Source organism: Crocuta crocuta, unplaced genomic scaffold (assembly GCF_008692635.1).
Source record: "Crocuta crocuta isolate KB4526 unplaced genomic scaffold, BGI_CrCroc_1.0 scaffold73, whole genome shotgun sequence".
Taxonomy (NCBI): domain Eukaryota; kingdom Metazoa; phylum Chordata; class Mammalia; order Carnivora; family Hyaenidae; genus Crocuta; species Crocuta crocuta.
This window is the reverse complement of record NW_027529443.1, coordinates 1,191,786-1,219,546: the sequence shown is the minus strand read 5'-3', so window position 1 is coordinate 1,219,546 and position 27,761 is coordinate 1,191,786. Positions and strand designations below refer to the sequence as shown.

Below are 27,761 nucleotides of genomic sequence, written 5' to 3'. Positions count from 1 at the left end.
CCCGTACTCAGGGCCTTTGCACTGCCTGTTCTTCCTGGAACACTTTCTCCAAGAGCCTCATGGCTGATTCTCATTTCTTTTAAGCTTCTGACCAAAGACTGTCCCAGCCAGACGCCCATAAATGCCAGCTCCTATCTGCCCTGGAGCGTCCCATTCTCCTCACCCAGCTCCACGTCTGAGCACTGGGAGCCACTCATTTTGCCTATTCCCCACTCTCTTGCTAGAACGGGAGCTTGTGAAGACAGGAGGCTCAGTCTCTATTGTTCACGCCTGCATCTGCAGCGCCTAGAACAGTGCCTGGTACGGGGTTGGTGCTCCAGAAACCCTTGTTCATCCCTCATTCATTTATAGACGCAGAACCGGAGACCTAGAGGGTCCAAGAGACCTGCCCAAGGTCACGTGGTTTTAAACTGGTGCCGCTTTGACTTGACTGTCCGCAACTGGGACCGCCTGGCATCACAGGACGGCCGTGAGAAACCAGACTGGCCTCCGGGAGTCTTCACTCTGAGTCCCACAAGGCTGGTCCCGCCCCTCAGTTTTCTCCTCACCAAGCCTGTGGGCCAGCACTTCTCTGTCCCAGCCCTGGGCACCTACCCCTAGGCTGGGCCCCCAGCAGCCCTGTATCAATCCCTGGAGGTTCTTGGACAGGCCCCAGCCCCTGCCTCGAGCCTCCCTCAGCTGGCTGTCCTCCTGCCGTCCTGGCCCCTCCCTAACATCCCCCAATCAGGGTACCTTGAGTTTCCGGGGCAGGCGGGGCCGTTTCTCCCGCTTGGGCCTCAGGGGGCTGGGCTCGGGCAGCTGCAGGGCCAGGTAGTCGGAAGGGAATGGGGGGTAGGGGGGGGATGCCAGCTGCAGGCGGGAGTCAAGGGGATGGAGATGGGAAATGGAGTGGATGGGGTGGGGGGTGAAGGGAAGAAACGCAAACAGGAGGAAGAATGGAAAAACAAGAGATGGTGATGAGTGTGGCTCCTGAGAACAGAAAGGGAGGGGACAGCAGCAGGACTTTGTCCTGAGCTCTGCTCTCCTCAGTCACGACTGTCCCCCATTCCTACAGCAGAGAGAAGAGGGCAGCCCCGACTCACACCCCTCCAAGGGATGCTTGCCGGTCCCCTGGGCTGGGCCGGCCTCACCCCTCACGAGGCCCATCTGCCCAAATGATGCCCACCTTCTTCCCGGGCATCTCACTTCTACTTCCCACCCTTGACCCTAACTCACCGAGCTCAGGTATGGGGAGGGGGCTCCCGAGGCCTGAAGGGGAAACCCTGTTGAAGGAGGCAGAGAGAGGTTGGAGGGGGAGGGGGCACCCCCCAGCGGCGGGCTTCTCTTCCTGGAGAAAGGACGGGGGAGGGGGATGGTCAGAAGCAGCTTGGAGGCCGAGATGCTCCCCCCGCCACCTCCACCCCCAGAGAAGAATGACGGCTTCTTCTCACCTCTTGGGGGCTGGCGTGTCCGACAACTTGGGTGTTCCCTCTGTCTCGCTGTTATCTGAAGATGCAGTGGCATCTGAGTCTGTGAGCGGGGAGGGCTGGTCAGTGGCGGGGCCATTCCAGTCTACCTCAGAGAGGTGCCATGTCATCTCTATGGAAGGCGCCGGGGAATCGGACTCCCCAGCTGGCCACATACACGCTATTCTGGGAGGCTCACAGCCTCTCCAGCTTCCTGAGATGTCCTTGACAACGGACTTCCTGCCTGGACTCCATCATAACACATTTGTCAAGCACTTAACTGTGTCCCAGGCTCTGAAAAGAGGGCCCTGGGTCACGGCCACTCCCTGTCTTCATAACCGTCCCAGGAGGAAGATGAGGGCATCACGTCCATTTTCCAGATGAGGCCACTGTGGCTCAGAGAGTAAAGTGTGGAGCTGGGACTTGAACCCACATCTCTGACTCCTTGACTACTTTACACCACTCGCCTTTATTAGGTGAGGCCACCACATCAAAATCACCTGCTAAGCAATCTCACCTCTCCCTCCACCCACTGTGTACTTCAACTCCAGAACAATCTAAAGGTAAAGCCACTCAGGGCCTTCCTGGTGACGTCCCCTACTACCTGCAAGTATCCGGAGTGCTTCTTAATCTGGTCTCAACCTACTTTTCTGGTCTCCCAACCCAACTGTACTATTCACATAATGCCCATCTATTTCCTCAAAAAGAAATTCATCTCCCAGGTCTGTACTTCTACCTAGAAGGCCCATGGTCCATTTAACAAATAACTGATAAGGGGTGCTTGGGTGGCTCAGTTGGTTAGGTGTCCAACTTCAGCTCGGGTCATGATCTCAGTTTGTGAGTTTGAGCTCCACACTGGGCTCTGTGCTAACTGTGGAAACTGCTTGGGGTTCTCTCCTCGCCTCTCCCCACCTCTCCAACTAAATAAACTTAAAAAACAAAAAAACCCTGAAAGCTGTGGTCATATGCTGTTCCTAATTTCCCTGCTCGGAGAGACCCTTTAAAAGAAGCATTTACACCCTACCCCTCTGAGAAGTCTCCCAGAATCCTTCAGGCTCAGTTAATTGCTGGCTCTCCCAGAACTCTCTACTCTCACTTGTCATGGTTTTCCTCACACTGCGCTAAGATGTGTTGTGTGTGGGTGTCTCCCTGACCAGACTGTGGGCTTTTCCAGGATATGAGCGGTGGCTGACATCTGCGGCTCTCACCCCTCAGATTTACTCCACGGTGACCATAAGCACACTGTTTTTTCTCACAGCTCCTGTCCTGAAGTCCCCCTCAAACAGAAAGTTAACTGGAAGACCTCAGGGAAGGAACAGGTAGACAGTGAGAGACAAGAATAAAAGCCAAATGTTTTGTCTCGAGCGGGCAAGGCATGAGCGGGCTCCTGCCTATTTCTCTGCCATCCTGTCATACATAAATAAATGGGCATCGTGTGTTCCAATAAAACGCTATTTACAAAAGCAAACGGCTTGGTTGAATGTTGTTTGCTCACCCTGCTCCAGACCAGTGTTTAAAGGCACCACGGGGGAGAGATGACTGTATTTTAAATGAGTTACGAGGACCTCACCCTGGAACAGGACCACAAATGTCCACCTTTGTACTTTTCCAGACTGTGAGTCTCAAGCCATTAGTGGGGTCATAAAATCAACTTACTGGTTTGCAACCGGCATTAAGTTAAAAAAAAAAAAAAAAAAAGGAAAAAAGGCTAAAAACCATCAGAACAAATTGTATACGATGATCTTAACACGGTTTCATTAACCTGTCTTATAAGTAAGTATGCCTGTGGGGACGGTCTGATGGCCTGAGCACTGCTCAAAGCAAAGTCTGGAAACACTACGGGCTTCAGCCCTTCTGCTCTTCAGACAACCTGGTCCGTTCTTACCTCAGGGCATCTTCGTTTGTCATTCCTTCTGCCTGGAAATCTCTCACTTCTATCTTCCCAAGATTGGTTTCTGCTTCTTACCTAGATCCCCGCTCAAACGTTACTTCCTGAAAAAGGCTTGCTTTTCTCGGGCACTCTGTTGATGCTGCCTGTCATCTGCTTTTGCACCGTCTGCAAAGAATGGCTTTTACATTTTCAAATGGTTGGGGGCGGGGATAAAAAAAAAAGACTATTTATGACAAGTGAAACTTACATGAAATTCAAATTTCAGTGTCCATAAATACAGTTTTATTGAAACACATCCAAGCTCACTTATTTACATATCACCTATGGCTACTTTTGAACTCCATCAGAACTGGGTAGGTGCAACAAAACCTGAACGATTTATTACTTGCCCCTTGACAGAACAAGCTTATCAACTGCTCTGCTCCAATCACTGCCACACAACCCTGACTTTTACTCCTTTCACATCTAAGATCCTAGTTGCTTTTGCTTCCCTATCACTCCCAACCGGAACGCAAATTCCACTGCATCCCCTGTGCAAAGCAATAAATGCTTGAGTGAAGGACGGTAGAAATGGAAGGCAAGCAATAGATTTAAGAACCACTGGAAGTTTTATCAGCCTCCGCAGCCTATAAGGAGGGGCCCAGGAGGCTTGCTGAAGCGCCAGGAGCCATGGCCTCCAACAATTTTTCACGACCTTGCTCACCAGAAGAATCTTCATCCACGTTCTCGTACTGCAGAAGCCGGTCTAGGAGGAAACTAAGGGAAGAGGCGGGGAGAACAAGAGTGTTTATTGCCATCTCAGTAAGTCTCCCGGACCCTGTCCCTTCTGGCTGGCCCGTTGGGTCCTTGCAACAGCCCCAAAGAGGGCGCCCTGCATTTGTGACCCAATTCCAACGACAGGGTCCGAAAGTAGATCCGCAGGAGCCACAACCCCCCGAGGCATTTCCCCTCCCCGCCCTCCCCACCCCTACCGTGTCCCACCTCTTATCCCGGGACACCTTCAGCAACTTCCTCTGCGCCTTCCTCAGTTCCTCCTGGAAGCACTCGTGTTCCTGTATCACAAACAAGGGCGGGGGGTGGCTGAGCCAACGGCCACCTGTAACGAACCCCGGAACCTTGGGACAACTCACTCCATTCCCCTTTACACACGGGTAAACTGAGGTCCTACCAGCGCCAGGCCTCACCGCCCACAACCTCTCACGCCGGCACTCACGTAGATGAGGAACTTGAGCTTCCGCTTCAGGTTCCGGTACTTCTTCTTGTAGTCCACTTCGCCGTCCGCCGGCCCGTTCATGACCTGCCCCGGGAGCAGTGCCCCAGCAGCACTCGGGCGTCCCGCTACCCGGAGCCTCTCAGCCCGGCTTCTCACGCCTCCACTTCCGGAGACTCCGCAAGGCTGTGTCCGCTGGGACTACAACTCCCGGCGTACCCCGCGCCCAGGGATCTTAACCACAGGGGTTGCCCTCTTAGGGAACACCGGGAAAGGAACGTTGCTTCCAGGGGCTACGCGGAAGATGGCGACGCAGCGACGCGATGAGGTCATAAAGATGGCGGGCGCTGGAGGCACGTTTACTGATTCTAGATGTGTTTAGCGATCGGAAGCCGCAAGAGACTTTCCTCCAGGGATTCCTAGTCTTCAGGCGAGGATATCCTTTTTCGTCTGTCTTTCGAAATCACAGCGGCCTAGCTAGGGCCTGTGACCACGGACGGAGGCAATGTCGCCGGTAGATTACGTTACACCCAAGGGTTGCCCGCGCCGAGTCAGTTTCTAACGAGAACTTTAAAAAAACGATTGGTTCTAAGAGGAGGAGCCGCGAGAGCCTCCAACTACCCGAGGAAAACGAGTTTTGTCTGCTAAAGTTCTCGGTCCAGGCGACCCGCGACCGACCCCAAACCGTCCCTCCCCTCACCTCGCCACGACCCAGCGAGTGCGCAAGCTCCTGTCAAACGCGGTGACGGCGGCCGAGAAGAAAAAAAGGCGGGAGCCACCAATCCCAGGTGGAGCAAAATGGCGCGGGAGAACGAGATGCAGGAGTTCATCCGTAGCTTCTTCCGAGGCCGCCCAGACCTCAGGTGCACTAGAGATTGGAGTTGGGGGTGGAAAGGGCAGGGGCGGGACGGGGACTCCGTCTTGACACTTGTCTCCGCAGCACGCTCACGCACTCCATAGTGCGGCGGAGGTTCTTGGCTCACGCGGGCCGCGACCACCTGGAACCCGACGAGAAGCAAGCACTGAAGCGGCTAGTGGAGAAAGAGCTGCTGAAAGTGCAGGTGTGGGCGCGAGCCTGGGCCGCGGGAGGCCGGGTTTGTTGCTCAGGAGGAGGGGCCTGGGACGGGGTGGGGAGCACAACCTTGGTACCTCTTGCGCACACCTCTCGTGCAGGTGGATGAAGCAGGTGCCAGGGAAGAGAGGCTAGATCTTGCCAAGGCGAAGAGGCCTCCCACCCCCAGCAGTGGCCCTGGGAGAAAAAGGTTCCGTTTCAATTCGGAGTCAGGTTAGTGACTTTTGCGTAGTGCATTCGAAAAGTATTGATCGTGCATGTATTATATCCCAAGGCGTTAGATGAGGGCACAAGGCCAGTGAGTCAGGAACCGGAAACAGGGTGGACTGATTGATAGTTGTGTTTTGTTGCCCTTCCCTCCATCTGTCAGAGGTGACCAATCCCAAGTGGAGGGAGAAGGGACAGGAGGAACCCATCCCAACCTTCTCTTCTCTCCATATTCCAGAGCCCAGCTCTGCAGCCTCCAGTCCAGACTGTTTTGGCCTCTCAGCAAAGAATGGGATGGCGGCACAAGTCAGTCCAGCAGAGGAGGAGAGTCCAAAGCGAGCCTCAAAGAAAGCAGTTGAGGAGAGCAGTGATGAGGAAGAACAGCAGAGGGACCTGGCTGCAAAGACGGGTTTCGAGAAGGAGGTGGTGGAGAGCAGTGGGGAGGAGGAAGAGGGCTCCGCCAGAACAAGTAAGGTCTCAAAGGAAGAGAGCAGTGAGGAAGAGGAGAAAGAGAGCGAGGAGGAGCCCGAAGGCAGGATTAGGAAGAAACCTGTGACAAAGAATAAGCAGGCACCGGGCAAAACGTCAGCCAGTAGGAAGCAGGCCAGGGACGGGAGTGAGGACAGTGAGGAGGAACCCGCCCAGAGGACAAGAAAGAAGGCAGAGGGAGAGAAAAGCGAGGAAGAGAGCAGTGAGGAAGGCGAGGAGGAAGAGGAGCCCAAAGGCAGGATTAGGAAGAAACCCGTGGCGAAGAATAAGCAGGCACCGGGCAAGACGTCAGCCAGGAGGAAGCAGGCCAGGGACGGGAGTGAGGACAGCGAGGAGGAACCCGCCCAGGGGACAAGAAAGAAGGCAGAGGGAGAGAAAGGTGCTAAAAGCCACGAGGAAAGTGAAAAGGACAGTGAAGAGGAGGATACCACAGCCAAGAAGGAGAACAGAGGGGAGGAGGAGGGTTGGAGACCTGGAGCCAGGAGCAGTGGAGGGAAGAAGTCGGCTTGGGAGGAGAGGAGCTGTAAGCAGAAGAGCAGGGCAGCCAGGCTGCTGGGAGACGTGCGGGACAAAGAGGAAGAAAAGGAAAAAGCGGCAGCCGGCAGTGGGGAGACCAGCGGGGAAGATGAAGAGCCCCTAGTGCAGAGGAAGGGCCAGGCCAGGACCCCGGGGAAAGGTGGCAAAAGGCCGAGCGGAAGCAGCGAGGACGGGGAGGGCAGCTGGAGAAAGGCGAAACCAACTACTGAAGGTGCTGCAAAGACAGCCAAAGTGGGCAGTGTCAGTGGCGAGGCGAGTGACTCAGAGAGGGAAGTGAGTGACAGTGAGGCAGGGGATAGCCCTAAGGGGGAGAGGGGGACCCACTCTTCCAAGAAAAGCTCCCGGAAAGGCCGGACACGAAGCTCCTCCTCCTCTTCCACAGATGGCAGTCCGCAATCCAAAGGCAGGAAGGTGAGGGTGAAGATGGGCTGGGAGGCCACCTTTAGGGAAGAGGGAGACCTTGTCTCAAACGCTGAAGGTCTGGCCTTCAGCTGTTGTTTTTCCTTGCCAGGCTGGCTCTGGTCGCCGTGGTGAGGACCACCCAGCGGTGATGAGGCTAAAGCGCTACATTCGGGCCTGTGGTGCCCATCGCAACTACAAGAAGCTTCTGGGCTCCTGCCGCTCACACAAGGAGCGCCTCAGTGTCCTCCGGGCAGAGCTGGAGGCCCTGGGCATGAAGGGTGAGGCCGGGTGTGCCCTGGGGGCTGCAGGAGAGAGCCTTGGCTGCTGCGGAAGAGAGGGTCATGAGCCTCTTCTGCCCCAGGTAACCCTTCCTTAGAGAAGTGTCGGGCCCTGAAGGAGCAGCGGGAGGAGGCAGCTGAGGTGGCCGCCTTGGACATTACCAACATCATCAGTGGTTCAGGTGAGGGGTTTCCTCCCACTGCCCAAGAGATGGGGCTAGGATTTGCTCAGACAACTGATCTCCGGCTCTTCCTGCCTGCAATCTAGGTCGGCCACGCAGACGCACGGCTTGGAACCCTTCAGGAGAAGCAGACCCCCCAGGGGAGCCGTACCGCCGGACTTTGGGCTCAGAGGATGAACAGCCCCGTCCCCCACCCCCAGATTGGTCACATATGCGTGGCATCATCAGCAGTGACGGGGAGAGTAGCTGAGCTCCTCAGCTTCCCCAGGAGGCTTTCCACTTGTAGAAAGCAGATATGGCACCCGCAGCCCCCCACTCCAATCTGTGCCTGCAGAGCAGAAGCAGCTTTCTTCAAAGAGGACGTGTCGCCCCCAGGGACACAAGTTGTTGGGATCCTACTTCTCAACTTCATGTTCTCAGTTAAAGGTGTTTACAGGGGTTTGTTTTTTAAGACTCAATAAAGGAGTTGTTTGAATCACCTGGTCAAAACTGGTCCCCACTTGGGGGTGCCTGGCTGGCTTAGTTGGAAGAGCAAGAAACTCAATCTCAGGGTCACTGAGTTCGGAGTGTAGAGATTACTTAAGATTAAGTGACTAACTCTCAGTTTTGGCTCAGGTCATGATCTCCTGATTCATGGGATGGAGCCCCCTGTAGAGCTCTGTGCTGTCAGCACAGCCTGCTTTAGATTCTCTCTCAAAATGAATAAGTAAACTTAAAAAATAGTAAAAAACAAAACAAATCTGGTCCCCACTCTTACCCCCTATATTTTGGGCCAGGAAGGTGAAGAGTAGCCCACTGCCTTCCCACACCACCCCATTCCCTTTCATTTCCCCCAGGTTCTCCAAAGGAAGTCCCAGCCTCCAGACTCTGCCATCCAGTCTGCCACCAGGCTCTATCAGAGAAGAGGGTGGCTCCTACCCTTCTTCCTCCAGCCTGACCAGCAGGGCCCTCATCATCGTCATCATGCTTTCAGCTGTCATAATCTAATGCCTAGTTGGGAAGGAGGTCTGAAAAACTGGCCTTAAGAAGGATGTGAAGAATACGATGATAGAACTTGGGGACAGCTGGATTTCCGTCTTCCTTTTCCCCTCTTGGAAACAGCCATTTAGTCCCTGGGCCAATTCTTTTAGCTTTAAAGGGGTGGGGAGAGGGCACAGACCCGGTCAAGAGTACCCCAAGCCTCTGACAGACGGAGTCAATGAAGTCACTTTAGGACTTTGCTGGCATTCTTGCTGTTAAGATTGCCATGAAGATATAGGCTTGGAGCTGCCAGAAGCCTGTGTGAAGTGAACTTTTTGAAAATCTTTGAAGCCAAAGCAAAGGGAAGCAGGGGCCAGGAGATTGATGACCTCCTTTAAAGTTGTGGATCCAGTCATGCCCGAAGTCCTTAAAATCACTGAAATTGTTAGTTACAATTCCCAATAAATTCTTTTAAATACAAGTGACATTATCTATCACCTCCCACGGAACAGTCCTTGATACACACTTTAGACAGAAAGGGTTGAGTCCTGGGGTCTGTTAGAATAACCAACAGTTTATTAAAAGCTTGCTGTGGGGCTCTGTGCCAACCCCATAGCTGGGAGGGGCTCCCATGACCGCCCCCAAGCCTGGGAGCAGTCCCTTCCAAGGTCCTTCCCTTGTTCCCCTCCCCAGCTCTGATCTCAATTAAAAAAAAAAAAAAAAAAAAAAAAAAAAAAAGATAAAGGACAAAACGGCACAGGACGTCAGACAGCATCAGGGGAATGGAGAGACCAGGCATCCTGACCCCAAGACAACATCCTGATCCTTCTTTCCTAGGAAGGCCTTTTCCTTCTGTTCTCCCCACCCCAGACCTGCTCTGCCACACCCCAGGTCTGGGGGTGCCTGGCATCCCCAGTCCATGGCCCCACTACAGGGGGTAGTATAGTTCTCTGAATATAATATATCTAGACCCACCCTTCCCCTCCCCCAGGGGACCAGATGAATATTTGACACGCACATCTCCCTCCTTTCCCAAGGCTGTGATGGAGGGAGGCCCTGGCACCATGGTGGGGAGGCAAGGGCTCCTGGTCAGCCTTGAGGCACCTATGCCCAAGCTGGCCCTGGGCCACCGGCCAGCCCAAGAAGCTCATGAGATGAGGAGGTCCAAGGGGAGCTGGAGCCAACATCCTGTCCCCCACCTGTGGGTGGGCCTCTAGCTTACAGCCCTCCAGGATCAGGCTCCACCCACCCCTGCCCCTGCCCCTGCCCCATTCATCTGCTCGTCCACCCTGCACTTCAGGAATAGAAGTGGGAGGAACCATTGAGGATGTGGGAGGCGACACTGGTGCTCCGGCTCAGAGGTCCAGGCACCGCAGCGGCAGGTGGGCCCACGTTGTCACTGCCACTGCCCCCCGAGGCTGCCCGCCGCAGGGGCTGAGGGCTGTTTCTTAGCAGCAGCAGGGCTCCACCACGGGGTGTCCCACTCTGTGTTGGGGGGCCCAGCCAGTTTGGGGGACCTGGGGGCGCCAGCAGAGAGGGCTGACGCCAGGCTGGGGGGGGCATGCCCGGTGGAGGAGGGCCATGGCTCCAGTGTGCCCCTGATCGGGGAACAGGGCGGGAGGGCCAGGCAGGGGCAGGAGGTGGGGCAGGATAGCCCTGTGCGGCAGCCTCGGCTGGGATGCCCCCCAGAGCCATACTGGAGAAGCCCAGCCTCATGCTCTCAGCATCGAAAGCCTCGATCTCACGGGCCTGCCGCTCGAGCAAACTCCGGATTCGCTCGGAGCGCCCTGTCTGCAAGGCCAGCAGCTCCTCTTCCACCTGGGACACCCAGAAGAGAGGTTAGCGCGTCTGGGGGCGGGAGGTGGGAAGCCTGCCCTCCCCAGCGCCTCTTGGCGCCAGAGCCCCCTTACCCGCTGCTCCAGCAGTGCCCGCCTCAGAGCCACCCTCTGCTCCAGCTCCCGCAGCTCCCGCTCATGCTGGCTCTCCGTGCGGATCTTGATCTTGCTCTGGTAGGCGTTGAGGAGCTCCAGCTCCTGCTGCAGCTGCTGCCGAAGGGCCTGGAACTCTGCCTCCTGGGTCTCATCGAGCCGTAGCTGGCAAACAGGGAGAACTAATTTTAGGGGCCTCTTCTCCCACCCCCGCAATCCTCCCCTGCCCCAGGTAGGCCTGGGCCTTAAGGTTTCAAGAAGCAGCCAGCCTCAACATCTATCAAAATGAAAGGTCGCCATACCCTGTGACACAGCAATTACACTTCCAGGAATTTATCCCCCAGGTATACTTGCACATGTGCTCGAAGGTGTTCACTGAAGCGTTGTGATAGCAAAATACTGGAAACAACCTAAATGTCCACCAATAAGGGATGGGTTAAATAAATTATGGTACGTCCATACCATGGAAAATTCTACACTGTTTCAAAAATGAGATAGGTGTACTGACATGGAAAGATGTCCAAGAAATACTAGGTGGAAAAAGGAGAGAGCAGTATGTACAACACAATCCTACTTTTGTTTAAAATTTTGTGTAATCTTTCAAATGCATAGGGAAAAAACCTAAAATACAATTATTAAGAGTTAACTCTGAAATTGGGGGAGAGAATGGATTGGGTGAGAGAATGGCAATGAATAAGGGCATTTTTACTTTTTACGCTACGTGCATTTTTTAACTGGCCCATTCCAGTGTTGCTGTGTGATCACTTTTAGAACAGCAATCTTCAAAATCCTCCAGAAGGCTGGGTAAATCGGCCCAAGGGCCAAAATCATTTTGATTGGCTCCCTGTTCACACATTAAACTAAGGCCTAGGAAAAAAAACTATAGCCACTCTTTCCTTGGTGGTTCTTGGTAGAGTAGTCAGGCTGGCTTTGTCAAGACCTTAAGGAAATACTCAAGAGAGATAATAAAACCATTGTGGAGAATACTGACAGTGGGAGAGTATCCAAGTTTCCCCTAAGAACAAAAGCCCCGTCTTTGCCCACACTCCCCCACTCCCCATAACCAAGGCAGGAGTACAAAGGCCAACCTCCACCACGCTCCCTCCCTGGACCCCAGGCCTCACCGCCTGCGAGCTGAGCATCTCTGAGATGGACTGGTCATACTGCTCGGCCAAGATCGCCAGCTTGCGGGTCTGTTCTTCCTTGAGCCGCTTAAGGAGGCTCTTGTGCTGAGCCTTGGGCGTGGTCTCCAGCAAGTGTGCCCGCAGGGCCTTGTACTGCCGAGTCTGGATCTTACACGTCTCCTGGAACTGCTTCTTGATCTGCAGCTCCTTAGACTATGCAGTGGACGGACCAAGGGGAGATGGGGGCGAGGGAGAGGAAGAGAACAACCAGGGGAGAGGGGGAGAAGAGAGAGAGGAGGAGAGGAGACAGAAGCAGAGACAGGGAGAGGGAGAGAAACAGAAAACATGTTAGACAGAGGGGGCGGGGGGAGCTGTATACAGACAGACATGGAGAGATGGGGTTGTGCTGAGAGAGATCAGGAAGATTCTCAATGGGCAAGAGATACAAAGTAAACAAGACAGGTTCCAAGAGCATGTTGAGAGTTGGGTAGAAAACTCACAAACAGCAGGCGAATTCGTGGACGGGGGGAACTGAGAATCTTTAGGGTTCAGAGTACACACAAGAAGCTCTGACCATGCAAAGACAGAGAAAATACAACCCAGAGACAGAAGCCAAGTGAGCAGATACAGAATGTGTACAAGAGTGAGAAAACCAGTCACATAACACACCCATGGAAGGGAGCAACACAGCTAAGGAAAGACAGAGAAAGTCCCAGGTTCAGCACCTTAGGGTTGGAGGGAGGGGAGGAGGATAAGCTCCAAGCTGAGAAATGGGTAAGAAGGGGTGGCCCCATCTAGGGCCACATAAGGGAAAGGGGCAAAAGAGGTGGCCAGAAAGGGCCTGACAAGTTCAATGGGCCAGCAGCTGCTACCCTGACCAGATCTCCACGTCCCAGTCCAGCCCCTTATGCACTCAGCGCCCACTCCAAGCCCACAACCAATCCCATTTCCATGGCCCCCCCCACTCGCTGCCTGGCCCCCCAAACTCACCACCCCCTACTGTAGTTTGCAGTCCCTTTCCCAAGCCCTCTAGGGTAAAGCCTAGTGCCAGGGGAAAAATTCGGCTCCCAGAAGGGAGCCACGTAGGGAAGGGGCTGGGAGAAAAGGCAGGAGTTGAGGACAAAAGGACCCAGAACCTGAGGACACTCTCCGGAAAGAACCCACCAACAGGGGAGCTGTGGGGCTAAGTTCTGTGGAAGCTCAACAGGGGCCCAGACCTCTGAGCTGGTGGTGGTCATGGTGCAACGAAGCTATGAAGGCAGAGAGGATGAGGCTGAGGAGTGAAAGGGGTTAAGATAACGTAGACGGGGGTGAAGAGGTCATGGAACTGGGGGCCAAGGGTCCAGACTGGGGGCATACCGGGGAGGCTAGGCGGCAGGACAAAGCAGACAGAGGCAGCCTGGGCCAAAGGTACAGTTCCGCTCAGATATTTTATTTGTGTTTGTCTTTTTCTTTTTTTGGTGGGGGGAAGGGGACAGGTTGGAAGGGAGACAGAAAAACAAAATCAAAGAGAGAAAAAAAAAACATGACTTCCCACCCACCACCACCCCTGGCCCCAGGCCTGAGTTGATGAGGGTGAGGATGAGCACACACACAGCGGGAGAACAGCAATAACTTAGGGTGGGGGAGGAGTGTCAGGAGAACACAAAGTGTAACTTCTGGACTCCTGGTGGAGGAGGCTGCCTGTCTAGAGGTCCAGAGGACTGGGCTGAGGTGGGGAAGTGTACTAAGGAGGGAGGGGTGAAAGGGAGGAGAGGACTGGAACTGGAGAAACCTCACTGAGTAGTGGGAAATAAAGTGCTCGATGCTCTAGATTGGGGCGGGGGAAGAGCTAGCTAGTTGGTTACCTCCAGGGAGGCAGGGCCCGGGACTGGCGGGGTCGGGATCGCCGCCCAGTTAGAGTCCCGGGCATTGGTTGGCGAGAGGCAGAGGGCCCTAGCCGGCGCTGGCTACGGGGCAGCAGCCGGGGGATACGGCTGGGCCTTTCACCCCGGAGCAGGCCCCAGCTGGCCAGTGTGTGGATAGCCCAGGGGGGCAAGTGGGAGGCTAAACCCTGGCTGGCCCGTGCCAGGCGCCAGTTCCAGCCCTTGCACAGGGTCCAAAACCTCGCCAACAGGGCTAGCGGGTGACGGGCAGCGCGGGGATTACCCCGCCGGGGCCCAGGAACGGGCAGACGGCTGCGGAAGCCATCCTTGTTGGTCTTGGGGTAGAGTGCAAACAGGCCTCGGTCCCCCACAGCTCCACAGCCCTGTAGGGCACAAAACGCCATGGGCGACAGGCGCAGCAGAGCCCGCAGCCAGAGTCGAGAGATGCCCCGGCGCATCCGGGGGCCCTGCTGCCGCACCCAATTGCCCCCAGCTGCCAGAGCTGCCAGAGGTAGAGCCAGGCCTGGCCAGGCTAGGAGCCAGGCGGCCCCAAGGCCCAGAGGGACACCCATAAGGCCACGGCGCCAGCTCAGACCCAGGACAGCCCCCAGTGTGGTGCCCTGGGCCAGGAGTAGGAACAGACTGGGGGGCAGGTGCAGAGCTGTACAAAGAAGTAGGTAGGAGGCCCCCAGGCCCACCAGCCCCACCTCAAGGGCCAGCAGCGCTGCCTGCAGGCCACCCCCGCCCTGGGCTGCCAGCAGTGGGAGCAGCAGCAGAAGTAGCAGGGGCAGGAGGCCAGAAGAGGATCCCACTGCAAAGGAGAGGCCAGCCAGGAGGCCATGGGACAGGAGGCCAGGGAGCTGGCTAATAGGGCCATGCCTCAGATGTGTTGGAGGGGGTTCAGGGGGGATGTCTGGTGAGGGACAGCCATCTCCAGGATCCCTTGGGGTCCTAACTGGAGCCCCCTCTTCCTCTTCTTCCTCTTCCTCGAGGACTGGGGTCAGTGCTGGGCCTGGGATCCAGCCAAGCTCAAATTCCTCATCCAGGAGGCTCCCATCCTCCTTTTCCCATAACCTCCATTCCCCAGCTGCCTCCTGGCCCACAATGCTCCTCTCCTGGGGTGCCAGGGATTGGACTCTAAGCTCTTCTATCTCCTCCTCAGGCAGACCCCAACCTTCCTCATCAATCAAGCTAAGTTTCTGTGGATTGGGACTAGGGGTTACTGATTCTTCCCCCAATATCCTCTGTTCCTCTGGCTCCAAGGGAGCCCCTTCCTGTCCCAGAATCCTTCTCTCTGGAACTGCTTCCTCCTCCTCTCCCAGAATTCTTTGGTTCAGGACTGTCTCCTGGCCAGATGAGCAGGGCTGCTCTTCTCTAGGGGTGCCTGTGCTGGGTGGTCCCAGAGCCCCAGGAATGGGGAGTGGGAGGCCCGGGGGACGCTGGCCTGCACGTACTTTGAGGCTCTTGGGCTGCTGGCGAACCTGGGCCGCATGCTTCTGCCGCAACTCTTGCTCACGCCGCTTGTTGTACTCCAGCTGGTTGCCCAGCTCTGTCTGGTGCTGCAGGCGGGTGAGCTCGGCCCGTGTGCGCTGGACGGCCTGGAGCTGCCGTAGCTCCAGCTCCCGCGTGGCCTCATGCTGCCGCAGCAGCAGTGCACACTCCAAGTCCTTCTGGGTCTGCTTCTTGTTCAAATCCTGAGGCAGAAGGGAGGTAGAGCTCAGTCAGGAAGGCTTGTTGGTGTCAAGAGAACCCCAGAACTCCCTGGCAGAGGGAGTGGAGTATGGGGAACTGAGGGGTCTAAGGGAGCCAAGCTCCTGGCTGGCCTGGGAACGGAAGCCCAGGGAGCTCTAGCAGCATCTGACAGGCATGAGGGGTATGGAAGAGAAGCCAAACCACAGCACGGAAGAGGGCAGAGGGAAAGAAAGGTGCCTGTGCTGTGGGAGGGGCTGGGGGGTAGCGTGGCCTACCTCCCGCAGCAGGTCCTGGTCCAGGCTGTGACGAGCCAGCAGCATCTTGCGCTTATACTGGCGACACTGAAGCTCAAAGTACTGACGCTGTCGCCGCAGCAGCCCCGCCTCCTCCTCTGCCTGGCACTGCTGGAGTTGCTCCTTCTGCCGCAGAAGCCACTCAGCCTTCTCCCGCTTGGGCGTGCTGGGGTTCTCCTGGAGCTCCTGGGCAAGGCCGCAGGGAGGGCAGGGGGTCAGGGTACCTTGTCCACCACAGGCCCTACCCACTACTGCAGCCCCATCTCACCTCCTTTAGCTGCTCCTTCCGAAGTTTGTAGGTTCGCTTCTGTGCCTCCAGCAGGGCAGCCAGCTCCTTCTTCTGCTGCCCAAGGATGTGCTGCTGGAACTTTCGCTCCTCGGCCTGGGCAGCTCGCGCCTCCTTCTCACCAATGGCCTGGTGCCGCCGGGACAGCTTTTCTGCCTCAGCCCCAAAGCCGGCCCGCTGTGCCTCAAGCTCCCGCTGCAGCCGTGCGCTATGCTCCTCACGTTCACCCCTCAGCCGCGACTCCAAGGCCAGCAGCTGTTTCTGGTGCTGTCGTCGCATCCGCTTATAGCCACTCAGCTGCTCCCGCAGGGCTGAGTCCTGCTCATGCTCCTGTATCTGACGGCTGACCTGGGGCAGGAGAGAGGATGAGAAGTGGGGCTCAGCGCTGGCCTCATCTCACTACACACATGGTTTTCATGCTCTATTGGTGAACACGGGTTTCAGACTCATGGGTTCAGTTCTCATTTGGTACCTTCATCACACTTAGCCTCCCTGAGTCTGCCACCTCCACTGGATGATGGAGATGCAGTCTATTATTTCACAGGCTGATATAACTGAGTTGATAAAAGGGGCCATGCACTAGGCCTGGCGCAAAAGTGGGAACAATGTGATTAGTTCAAAATCAGACACACCTGGGCCCAACCCCCAGATTGGTCACCTATTAACCATGTAACCTCAAGCAAGTTAATAAAATGAAGTCTCAGTTCCCTTATCTGCTAAATGGGACAATAATACCTCCTCATAGAAAGCTGTGGAACTTAAGCCTGATACATACGTAATAGTGTCTAGAACACTCTGAACTAATACAGTCTTTCTTCCCCTTCAGCAAACACTGAGGACTCATTATAGCCCACGTACGCAGCTGGGATCTGGGCCCTGAGATGTTGGAGTATCAAGAACACTGGGCCTCGATGTCTACATCTGCGGTTTGGAGCTCAGGTCCCATTGTCAAGTGGGCACAACTCCAACTAGTCCAGGTGGCCAAGTCTCTGGAAGTCACAGACTTCTCTACATGGTACCACAAAGCACTAAGCATCACAGGATCTGAAGAGCTGTCCTAGCACATGCCTGCCAGAAGCATTAGCTGTAAGAATATACTAGACCAACCGTTGGTCCACAACGGAATTGATATTGATGCTTGCAGTTAAGCAAGAATGTAATCTAAAAGTTTACTCGAAATATGGATGAAAAACCGTGTTTTATGAAAAGTGTGCCCATCTTTTCCCATGAACTGAGCAAAACATTACCATGACTTGATTTTAGGAGAACCAAAGTCTTGCTTAATTTGAGAATCTGAGAACCACCAAAGGTGTATAGGCAAGTGCTTTGGACAAGCAGAATGGCTGAGTCATAACTGCCTCATCCCTCAAATGGGTTCATACCCTCTCATCCAGAAGAGATGGAAGGATGAAATACTCAGGCACGTGTGTGGGCCTGAGAGCCAATAATCGTAGGAGGCAGACACTGGCCACTATTCTTGCCGTCCAGGAGCATAAAATCCAGCACACCTATCCTAATGCCATTCAGGAGCACCACAACACAGGGATGTGATGCACCTGGCTGGTCAGGGGCCTGGGAAGGCACCCCAGGACATGCTACTTAAGCCTAGCCATGAAAATGGAGTAAGAGTTTATCAAGCTAAAACACCCACATTGGGCAATGTGACCAAAACAGTCTGTTGTGAGAAGACAGCAGAGAGGGTCAAGGAGAAAGCGACACCAACAGAAAGTGAGAGCAGAATCTGAACTTAATCCAGTGCCACAGGGGAAAAACATCATCTGGACTTAAGGGTTTGGGCATCCAGGCTGAGGGAGGATGGCTGTACTTACCAGGGAGGCAGTACGGATGGTGGCAAAGTGGTCCCTGTTGCGGCAGTAGGCCCGGCGGCGGGCAGAAGAGGTGGTAGAGGTGGGAGCTGGGGCTGCGGGTGGCTGGAGAGGACCTGGGGTCATCTCCGGCTGGTAGGGGTCATCATACAGGTTGTCAGAACCCTAGAGGAAGGGAAGGTGACAGGGATGTCCAAGGTTCAGAGGCCAGTGGGCCCAAGGGGAGATCCCTGGAGACCCAGTCTGACTTAGAGGAGGAGCAATCACACTTGGGAGGGAGAGCTGGGGTTTACAAGGCTTTGTCACTGTCAGGCCTCCTGAGGGGAGCTGCATACCGGCAGTCGGTGGATGATGGAACTATGGGAGGTAACTGTGTGCTCCCCTTCTTGCATCATGGCCATCTCTCGGGCTTCAGGGCCTTCCTCTTCCTCCTCTTCCTCTTCCTCCTCCTCTTCTTCCTCCTCATTGTCCGAGGCATCTGCTAGGCTGTTGACTGAACTGCTCTGGCTGGAGGCGCTGATGGACATGCTGGGCACTGAGTGGCTACTCTCTAGACTGGTCAGTGTCCCGGCCCGGTGCATGTAGGGCTCGGCCTCCTGTGGACAGGGCGCAGGCTGTTGGGCAGGGAAGGGGAAGGATAAGGGGTATGTATATGGAGGTAACACAGGGTGACAGGGGAGGAGGAAGGAAAGGGAAGGTGAGCCAAGCAGCTGCTAGGAGGCAAGCAAAACATGGTGGGGAAAAAAGGCTGGCATGGTAAGCTGGGTCACCTCCTCCTCTTCCGGGGCTTCAGCACCAGGGCCATTGGGTGCTTCTTGGAACAGTATCTTCTTCATCTTTCGGTACTGCAGGTTGTCCAGCTCCCGCACAGCATCCTTGGTCCTCTGGATCAGGTCCATGATGACTGTGGGTGGCCGCTCCCGGAGCACAAAGCGGTGCTGAGGGGAGAGAACACTGAGGCCTGCTGCTGAGCACCTCCCCCCACCCCAAATATCCCACGGGCCTTGGCATTCCCTCTGGCCTGAGGCATTCCCTGGGGCCCATGCCCACCAGGAGCTGATGCTGGCCTTGTGCTAAGTAAGCTCTGCCCCCACATCAATTTTCACCACCAATTACTCCTCCCCAGACAGGCTCCTGTTCCTTCAGGCACGGCTGACAGACAAGAACAGTCGGGAGATTTGGATTCTAGTCCAGGTCCTCTATCATCATGCTGTGTGCCCCTGGACATGTCACAAGCCTCTCTGGACTTCATGAGGTATCCCACAATTATAAAAAAATAAAGTCCAACTAGACCATCTACGTCAGTTCCCAACTAGGGCTCCTTAGGCCCCCGTGGATCTGTGAAAGGAATGGGGGCCCCTCTACTTTTGATATCTTGAAACACACCTAAAGGAAATCATACATTTACCCATGACAAGGCTACACAGGCTTTTGGCTTGAATTACATCAGATCAGTGTGGTAACCCTGGTTATCGCACGCAGACCAGAAGCTCTGGCTGGCAATTACATACATCTTTGATTAATGAAAGATGGGAAAACAAATTATTACTTAATAAATAAAGGCAGTCTGGTAGACAAAATCTTGCAAAACACAGAGTCCACTGGGCACTGGGAATGGGGGTGGGAATTCATACATGAAGTTCTTGGTGGAGGAAGAGTTGGGAATCACTAATTTCACTGAGGGGTTTCTGTGGTTCGTTGTAACAGGCAACAGTTCTAGGAGAATGCTAGGCCAGGGAGCCCTCACCTTCAGAAGAACCTCTGAGGTTGGCCTGTCTTGAGGGATTTTCTGAAGACAGGAGTCAACAAAATTCCGGAAGTACTCAGACCTAGAAGTCATGCGAGGATGAGGAAGGGGTGGGGAGGCCATGAGCCAGGTAGCCTTACCCTATGCCCTAACCCCTGGGCCCAGGAATCCCAGTCCTCACCAGTGTCCTGACTGGAGCACGGGGGACTCGTTCTGTGCAATGTGGTATAAGGCACTCATCGCATTCATGTTAAACAGCGGTGGTTTCCGTTCCGCTACAGAGAAAGGTCAACAGGGAGAAAGTGAGAGGTGGCAGATGGGCAGAGGAGACTGGAATGGAAATCAGAAGATTTGGGTTCACACCCCAGCTCCCTGACTTCCTCGCTACATGACCCTGAGCAATTCTCATAATCTCAATTAATTCCCTCTGTAAAATGTAAGACCCATCGTCTCCCCTGCACATGTAGAACAGAGATCAAAGAAAGCAGAAAGCAGTAGTTATCAGCCCAACTAACATTTTATTAGGCACCAAATAAGAGCAAAAAAACTTGCTAAGTGTTAAGGGAAAGATAAGGAAAAATAAGAGACAGGTCCTGTCCTCAAGGAACCTCTAGCCTAATAGGAAAAATTAAATAGGACTCAGTAAGTACTACAATGAAGTTACAAGAGGAAAACAGAAAAATGGCTGGGAAGCCGGAGGGGTGTGGGCTCTCAAGCTGGTAGGTGTGCAGGGGATTAAGGGCAGGTCTTTCGGAAAACGGGATATTGGAGCTGGGCCTTAGATTAGAAGTTGCAAGCCAGGAGCTCCTTGAGGCCCAAACAAATGTTTTGTTATGTTTCTGGTCTAAATAATGACTTTTAAAATAAGTTCCAACCTAGCAATTTAGTAATAATCTAAACATCCAATTTCTTCTAAAAACTTAGATGTGGTGAAAAGGAGCTGACACTCCCACATAACGATGGGCGAAAGCAAAACAATAGCAGTCTCCGGTTTGCCGTAATCTTGCTCACACTACTTCTTTGATATGCACTATCTGCTGCCATTTATAACCAGGACTCGTGGTCTCTTTTCAATAGAGAAATACTTCTCTGCGTCTGTATCTCTACCAAAAACTAAGAATAAAATGGACAGCTCTATATTTTTCTTATACCTGGCTTGTTCCAATCTATTTGTATCACCTGCCCAGATATGGCCTCAAGTGACAAATGCACATATGTGGACGTGGAGAGAATGGGCGTGTCCAGATCTTGGACTTTGGGCAGAAGACACAACACAAACCAAGTTAAGAAAGTGGAAAAGTTCACGGCACACTCATGGTGTAGAGCTCATGAAAGGGAAAGCCAGCCTTCAGAAAGCGGAGCCTTTAGCTTGGTGGAAGGAAGTGTGGGGATGGCATATGTCTTGAAGGGTATGGGGAGCGCCCAGCTAGGGTGCTCTGACATAAGAGAGACTGGAAGGAAGAGACTGGTGGTAGGAAAGGTGGCAGTAGGAAAGAGCATGGCAGGAAGGCGTTGATAAGAGGGCTAACAGCATCTCTTTCTTGGGCAGCTGTCCGTACTGAGCACTGTGTTGGAGGCTTACAAACACTACCTCACTAATAGTGGTTTCAGTAGCGTAGGCTGGCAGAGACCAGAACCCTGACAAGGCCTCATGAACTCACTTGAGCCTTTCTCTCTGGCTTTATTTACTGCTCTTTACACAGCATTACCTGCAATATTGCAAACAATTGAAGCCAGTCTCAGCTCCGCAAGACTGCTCTTACCCATCTGGAATATTCTTTCCTGTAGTCTTTCAAACTGCTATTGTTTATCTTATGGTTCTGCCAAGACATCTCTGCTATAAGGAGACCTTCCTCAACCCCTGAAATAGGTCAAGTCCCTTGTTTTATGGTTGTACTGCTCCTGTAACCTCCATTCAGCTTCTATCACATTAAGAGAAAACATTACCTGTTTCCCCAGTAGAATGTAAGTTCCACAAGGGCAAGAACCTCATTCACTGCTATGCCCCCCAAACCTGCTAGCGTATAGCGTAGCATGGCACATGGCCAGAACTCAGAAAAAAAAAAAAAAAAAAAAAAAAAAAAAAAAAAAAAGTAAAACTACAGTAGTGGACAGAAAAAGAATGCTCTGATATCTCCAGGTCGAAGAACTGGCAGAATTTGACAGCTGCCTGAATTGGGAGTCAAGGGTACAGTCAAAATGGACAGGAGCTTGGAGGCCTAAGGATGAAATGGTATGGGAATGGTAAGAGAAAGAGAAAGGAGTGGAGAGAAAAGAGGATGTCATCCTTACCCAGCTCGATGCAGGTTATCCCCAAGGACCAGACATCCACTTTGCCATCGTACTGCCCCTCATCCATTGCGAGGATCACCTCTGGAGCCATCCTGGGAGAATGGTCAGGAGGAGGCTGATCACCTGGCCAGACTCTGCCAACTCTCGCTCCCAGTATCCTAGGGGCTCTCTCCACTCACCACCACCCCACTCACCAATACGGGGTGCCCACAAAGGAGTTGGCGGGTGCCATGATAGATGCAGAGCCAAAGTCCCCTAGCTTCACCAAGCCTGGCTCTGATAGCAAGATGTTTCCAGCCTTCACATCCCTGCCGGAGACAAAGCACAGGGATGAGCCATGCATCTCAGGAAGGATGGGCAGGGGCTTTAGCACCAAGTTTCCAAGAAGGCTGCAGCCCAACTGAATGAATAGTGTAGAGTGCACCCCCTCCCAGCCATCATCAATGTTCCTTGTACCTATGGATCATGTTGTGGGAGTGCAGGTAAGCCAGGCCCTGAAGGGCCCCATGGGTCACAGCTGCAATCTCCACCTCCTGAAGGGGCTTCTTGTGCACTGGGGAGTGAGAGAAAAACATCACACTGAGGGAGCCCAGGGGTGGGGCTGGAACAAGTTCCCCCGATCCCTTCCTCTACAGCTTCTTTGCTCTTCTCACTTCTCCCACACGTTGGCCAAAGAGCCACTTACCTTCTAGAAGGTCAGAAGCTGAGCCCAGGCAATACTCCATCACCAGCTAAGAAAGGGTGAAGGATCAGAGATAAGCACATCTGGTCACCCCTGGCCCACCTCTCTTGGGCAGAGATCCAAACACAGAGCTTCTCTGCCTATCCTTCACTCAGGCATTGCCTCCGGGGTGAAGAGAGAGAGGAAGGACAACGGAGAAAACAAGGTGGTGGTAGTGGTGGTAGAGTTCCTAGTCAGGGCCTCCCCTAGAAAGAGCCCAAGATACCACGACTCCCATCTGAATCCCTTCAAAGTCCATTCTATCTCCATTTCTTCCACGCCATATGCCCCTTTCCAACTAACGACTTATGACTCTCTTCCCAGCCTCTTTTTCTAGAGACATTGTTGTTCGTGGGTTTGTCTGAAGACTAAAGAGGTTGGGAGAGACTTCCTCCCTTCCAAGGTTCCCATAATGGCACCTGGAACAGGGCCCGCCTGAGAAACTGGACCAGGACAAGAATAGGGGCAAAGATCAGGTCAGTGGGCTGGCTCACCCAAGCCGTGTGCTCCCTCAGGTAACAGCCCCGGTACTGAATGGTGTTGGGGTGCCGGAGCTTCTGCAGGAACCGCACCTCCTTGATGATGTCCTGCCACTTCTGAAAGGAGGTCAGGGGAGGAGAGGTTTACTCAGCCGGCGCACAGAGCCAGGGGTTCCATGCTCTGCCCCCACCATTCTTGTCAAACCTGACCCACCTCATTTGACTGCTTCCCACTGTAGGACATCTTCTTGATGGCCACCACCTCACTATTCCGGACATCTCGGGCCTAGAAGACCAGACCAGAAGGTGGTGATGAAAGCCTCTGGTGAGAACTGGGCAGCAGGAAGATTTGTTGGCCCAGAAGGAGAGGGTGGGAAAGGCTGGTGTGGTACAGCAGTGCAGGGGACTGCTGGGAGGTCCACAGGGCAAAGAATGCAGTGCCCATCCCCACCTCATTCTCCTAAGCCCCAACTCACAAAGTATACGGCTCCAAAGCTGCCATGGCCAATCTCCCGGAGATCAGAGAAGAGCTTTTCAGGGTCATCCTTGAAGAAGAGCTCAGCCACATCAGGGTCCTTCAGGCTCCCGGCCCGGCCCCCAGCTGGCATGATGGCCCCTGGGGGCCCTGAGAGTGGGGCCTGACCTGCAGAGTGAAGAGGGGATGCTTACAGCGAAGATGGGACATTCAGAGAGGAAGGGACCCCTCAAATTTCTGCCTTCTCCTCCCCTAGTTCCCTGATGAGGGGGAGGCATCGCTGAGGAAGGGCAGGGGGGAGATTAGGAACAACATCAAAGCTCCAAAAAAATGAAGTTGCCCTGGCAACCAGAGCACGGGGGCCGGGTCCCTGGAGTCCCTAAAACTGTTAGGAAGACTGAGAGCTAAGCATCATCCTCACCACCCCCCCTCAGCCCTCAATAAAATCAATTTCCCTACAACCCCCTACTTCTCCCCTCAAGAATAAAAGATCCCGCCTTCTAGCCAGAACCCCAGATTCCCAAGTGTCCTGTCCCACACATCCCATACCCCAAATATTTCCAGGCACCTTCCTGTTCCCCTTGGCGTTGAGGCCCCCCTCCTCCCTCAACCTCTCACACCCTGGAAGAGAGCAGGAAACGGCCAGGCCGGAGGCAGTGGAAATCCGGCCATTGTTAGAAGTGGGTACTGGCCCAGAAGGGCCAGAAGACTTGCTCTCAAAAAGGGCTAGGGACATTGTGGCAGGGAGATGTAGAATGGGAAGGACAGGGACAGATATGGCGGCTGGCTCTGGGGACCTCTCCGTGACCTGGGCTGCCTTACTTGTCCAGTCCAATTGCATACGCATTACACACAGGTACAGGACATTTGTGGTGTACAAATAACATTTATTGAGCATGTACAGTAAGCACCTTACATGCATCTCTCTCTCTCTCATTCAATCCTTACCACAACCTTATGAGGTATTACCATCACCTCTATCTTGCAACGAGGAAACAGAATCAGAAAGGTTAAGAGACGCCCAAAACGGGTCCTCTAACTGCTATGATTTTAGTTAGAACAGCCCTATGAAACAAGTAGGGCAGGGCAGTGATCACCATTTCACAGATGAGGCAACTGAGGCACAGAAAGGAAGGAGGACTTCTTCAAGGTCAGAGAAAAGGATCTTCTCTCCAGTCAGGCCTGTGTGCCTTACTCTCATGGCAGCTCATCCACCTAAGCTTATCCCCCTCCTGCAGGAAGCCTTCCTTGACCACTCCAGCTTTTGGGGAGAGCTCCTAGAGCACCCAGCCCGACACCCAGAAAAAGCTCCTGCAGTACTCGGTACCCCAGGACCCCGCCCCTTTCCCCCAGGGAATTCCAGGCCAGGCCCCTGGCTAAGCACTTGTTGGAATTTAGGCACAAAAGAGCCTTCAGCAGAGCTCGCCTCCCAAGGCAGAGTTCTAGCTCCTTTAAAGCACCTAACAATTTAGCATGTAATTATATTCTGTCCTGCATTGTTTCCTGTTGTGTTGTTAATTTTGTCTCAGCCCAACTGGAAGCTGGAGGGCAAGAAGTAAGCCTGACTCTCCGGTGGGCCCCCAGGGTGCAGAGGGCTCAGAATAGCCTAGGAGATTGATTGATTGCCTTCAGCCAAGCCCTCAGCAGCTCCCAAGCTGCTCAAATCCGGCCTCCTTCTCCATTCTCCTGCCAGCAACCCTGCCAAGCACCCTTCACCCCCACCACACACCCACACACAAAGGCAGGTGCTCACAACTTGCCACAGGAATCTTTTTGACCTCTTTACCAGCACCCAGCCCAGAATGGCGACCCAGGACCACAGGCCACATGTAAGGATGCCAACAAAATATCACACAGGACCTCTTCATCAAATAATGAACATCTGAGCAATTACCAAGGTCTGTGCTAAATCACAGCCATCTTCTCAAATGGACAATGTTATCACCATTCTGCAGATGAGGAAACCCAAGGCTGTCTGTCCCTAAAGCACACTAGCGGCATGCCTCATCTGCAACATACAGCAACAGGGTTTCCAGTTAAGTTCCTTATGCTTGGTCTTCTCTTCAGTAAAATGGATTACAGCACAGGGCTGTTGTGAGATTTTTAATGAGATCTCATTCTTAAGAACACTATGCAGACACTCAGCATATGTATTTTTCCTTCCCTGCCTCCAGGGTCACCACAAAAAGGACTGAATACTTAGGGGATCATCCAACCCCAGCAGCTTGGCTTGAACTGTGAAGAGACACCACTATGGCTATCATCTGTCAAAAGAGAGAACCCTCTCAGGAACCCAGACCAAAGACTGGAATCAGGGTAGAGATGAAGGTCACAGGAGAGAGAAAAATCCATGAGACAGAAGCCAGGAGCCAGAGCCTCCCATCAGGAAAAGCTTCTGAGTATAGCCCTCCTAAAAAGGAAGCTCTTCTCCCCACCCCACCCCCCATTGTTATATCTCTCACCCCCAATTCATTCTCCTCTGGACCCCTAGCCAAGAAGAGATGGCAAGAGACAGGTTTGGAGCAGGGGAAAAACTCGATCAAAAACCCAGGTTCAAATCCTGATTCTGCCTCTGTGTGACCTTGAGCAACCTCTCTGGGCCTCAATATTCTCAACTGTAAAATGGGAAGACAGCAATAAAAGAAGCCCCCACAGGGCAAATGGGGGGGTGTCACATGAGAGAACAGATGTAAGGCACTTGTAAATGACAGACTGCTTGACAAATGTATCACCATCAGCAAGAGGTTGGAAGGTAACAATACAGTTGGGGGAAAATATTGCCAGGCATCCCCAAACACAAATGCACACACACACTCCCTTGAAAGGACAAGAAATCCGACCAGATCATGCCTAAAAAAAGATAAGTGGACCCACCATAGAGATCAGAGGCAAGGGAATCAACACCCCAGAGCAATCAGGAGAAAGAGGTATAATCATGGAGAACAGGTAGCTGTGAGGGACAAAGTGAACATGGGAGAAGAGCAGAAGAGTGCAAACCCCTCTAATTAGCTCCAGCATCCTAGGGCGTGACCCCCATGACATCAAAGACCCTGTCACCTGAGGTCCCCTAGCAAACAGATATTATGAAGGAAGAGGAACAAGGTGGCAGCAAAAGGCACGGCTAGCCAGAGGATGACCACTGGCCCACTGGGCTTCATCCTGAGGAGAGGGCCTACCCAGGCCCAGTTCCTCAAAAAGGAGCACCCTTTCTTCTCAATGCTAGACACAGGGACCCGCGCCCCTGCACCCCGTGTCTCACCTGGTAGGGGTCACTATGGTGCCCCAGCGCTTCCGCCTCCTCCTGGGGTCCTCCAGCGGCTCTGCCAAGCAGGGAGAGGGGCAAGGAGACCTTTCCCCTTGCCACCTCTTCCTCGGCTTTCGCCCTTCCTGAGGGGCGGGCCCGGGAAGCCTCCCCTGGAGGGGAGGGGGTGACAACCTGATCTGACCTCGCGGTCCAGTCCTCCTCCTCCTCGAGAGCGACAGTTGCTGAATTCCGGATTTCTGATTGTGGGGTCTGAACCCCAGATATTTGAACGAAGGGAGGCTGAATTTGATATCTGAACGCGTGGGGAATGAACCCCGGATACTGGTGCACGCAGGGACCTGAACCCCAGATATTTGAAATCCTATTAAACAGAGCCCCAGGTTTAGAGAGGTTAGGACCCGAGTCCTGGATACGTGGGATCTGAGGGGATGATACCCAGATATTTGAGAAGCGAGGAGTCAAGCCCGGAAATTCACGACCGAAGGGCCCGAGCCCCAGGTCTTCGGCCACCGACAGGGGGCCCACCCCGAGGACGTCCGGCCGCACGGCCCCTCTCACGCCGGGGTCCGAGGGTGACAGCCCTCACTCCCGCCCCGGTCTCCTCCCTTTCCCCCTTCCTCTCCTGAGGGTAGCTGAAAGATTGTAGCTAAGGGCGGTCCCCGCGCCTTCTCTCCCTCTCCTCTTCTCAGCCTCAGCCTCTCTCCGCACCACAGCCCCGGTCTCGTCCCGGTCTCCCTCTCCCTCTTCCTCCCAATTCCAAGATGGAGACCGGGCGGGAGCGCGCAGGCGCGGTAGGGACGCCGGGCCAAAGGGGGAGGAGCCCCAAGTGAATAGCCCCGCCCCCCTATCCTTACTGCCGCGGCCAGGGAGATGGGCAGCCACCAAGGCAGAGTGCGCGCGCGCTCCGCCACGCGGACCTTTGGACGGGAGGAGGCGGGGAGTAGGGCTAGGCTTGCAGGGGGAGGAGCTCAGCGCGCAGTCCGACAACTGGCGGTGGAGAGGGCTGCGGCGCATGCGCTCGCCCCTCCTCAGCGCAGAGCCCGAGCTTGTTGCTAGGGGAAGCTTTGAGGGGGCGCGAGTGGAAGGAAAGAAGAA

General features: G+C 54.2%; 3 protein-coding genes across 11 annotated transcripts in view; 1 reads left to right on the top strand and 2 right to left on the bottom strand.

Moving 5' to 3' along the window:
- INO80E (INO80 complex subunit E) overlaps nt 1–4,645 on the bottom strand; it is an 8,676-nt gene extending 4,031 nt beyond the window's left edge. For 2 of the 3 annotated variants that reach the window (XM_077760406.1, XM_077760408.1), the window contains exons 1-6: nt 4,550–4,645; nt 4,318–4,388; nt 4,040–4,092; nt 1,431–1,509; nt 1,216–1,327; nt 733–849 (exon numbers count right to left, since the gene is read on the bottom strand). In XM_077760406.1, the coding sequence (XP_077616532.1) occupies nt 733–849; nt 1,216–1,327; nt 1,431–1,509; nt 4,040–4,092; nt 4,318–4,388; nt 4,550–4,630 (513 nt within the window). In that variant the 5' untranslated portion in view covers nt 4,631–4,645. The remainder of the gene's footprint in view (nt 1–732; nt 850–1,215; nt 1,328–1,430; nt 1,510–4,039; nt 4,093–4,317; nt 4,389–4,549) is intronic. The other variant, XM_077760407.1, reaches the window with a different exon arrangement.
- A 683-nt stretch (nt 4,646–5,328) lies between these two features.
- On the top strand, nt 5,329–9,154 carry HIRIP3 (HIRA interacting protein 3). Of its 2 annotated transcripts, XR_013334220.1 has the most exons (8): nt 5,329–5,409; nt 5,487–5,607; nt 5,720–5,831; nt 6,064–7,262; nt 7,363–7,531; nt 7,615–7,713; nt 7,800–8,139; nt 8,550–9,154. XR_013334220.1 is itself a non-coding variant. In XM_077760404.1 (7 exons), the coding sequence occupies exons 1-7, from the start codon at nt 5,345–5,347 to the stop codon at nt 7,961–7,963; spliced, it is 1,929 nt and encodes a 642-aa protein (XP_077616530.1). In that variant the 5' UTR covers nt 5,329–5,344; the 3' UTR covers nt 7,964–8,202. The 2 variants fall into 2 exon arrangements, 1 of the variants encoding a protein (XP_077616530.1); XM_077760404.1 differs by lacking the exon at nt 8,550–9,154 and having other exon boundaries at nt 7,800–8,202.
- Nucleotides 9,155–9,227: 73 nt separating this feature from the next.
- TAOK2 (TAO kinase 2) lies at nt 9,228–27,423 on the bottom strand. 6 transcript variants are annotated; one of them, XM_077760400.1, is made up of 19 exons: nt 26,661–27,423; nt 23,403–23,569; nt 23,141–23,212; nt 22,942–23,043; nt 22,412–22,457; nt 22,183–22,279; nt 21,921–22,034; nt 21,727–21,818; nt 19,616–19,709; nt 19,435–19,516; nt 18,458–18,625; nt 18,023–18,301; nt 17,691–17,852; nt 15,844–16,209; nt 15,558–15,761; nt 15,045–15,284; nt 11,726–11,938; nt 10,584–10,766; nt 9,228–10,491 (listed from the first exon to the last, which is right to left on the bottom strand). In XM_077760400.1, exons 2-19 carry the CDS (start codon nt 23,532–23,534, stop codon nt 9,970–9,972), a joined length of 3,168 nt encoding a protein of 1,055 aa, XP_077616526.1. In that variant the 5' UTR covers nt 23,535–23,569; nt 26,661–27,423; the 3' UTR covers nt 9,228–9,969. The 6 variants fall into 6 exon arrangements, with proteins under 6 accessions (XP_077616526.1, XP_077616527.1, XP_077616528.1 ...); XM_077760401.1 differs by having other exon boundaries at nt 18,023–18,283; XM_077760403.1 differs by lacking the exon at nt 9,228–10,491 and adding an exon at nt 10,904–11,011 and having other exon boundaries at nt 10,678–10,766.
- Between the last annotated feature and the right edge of the window lie 338 nt (nt 27,424–27,761).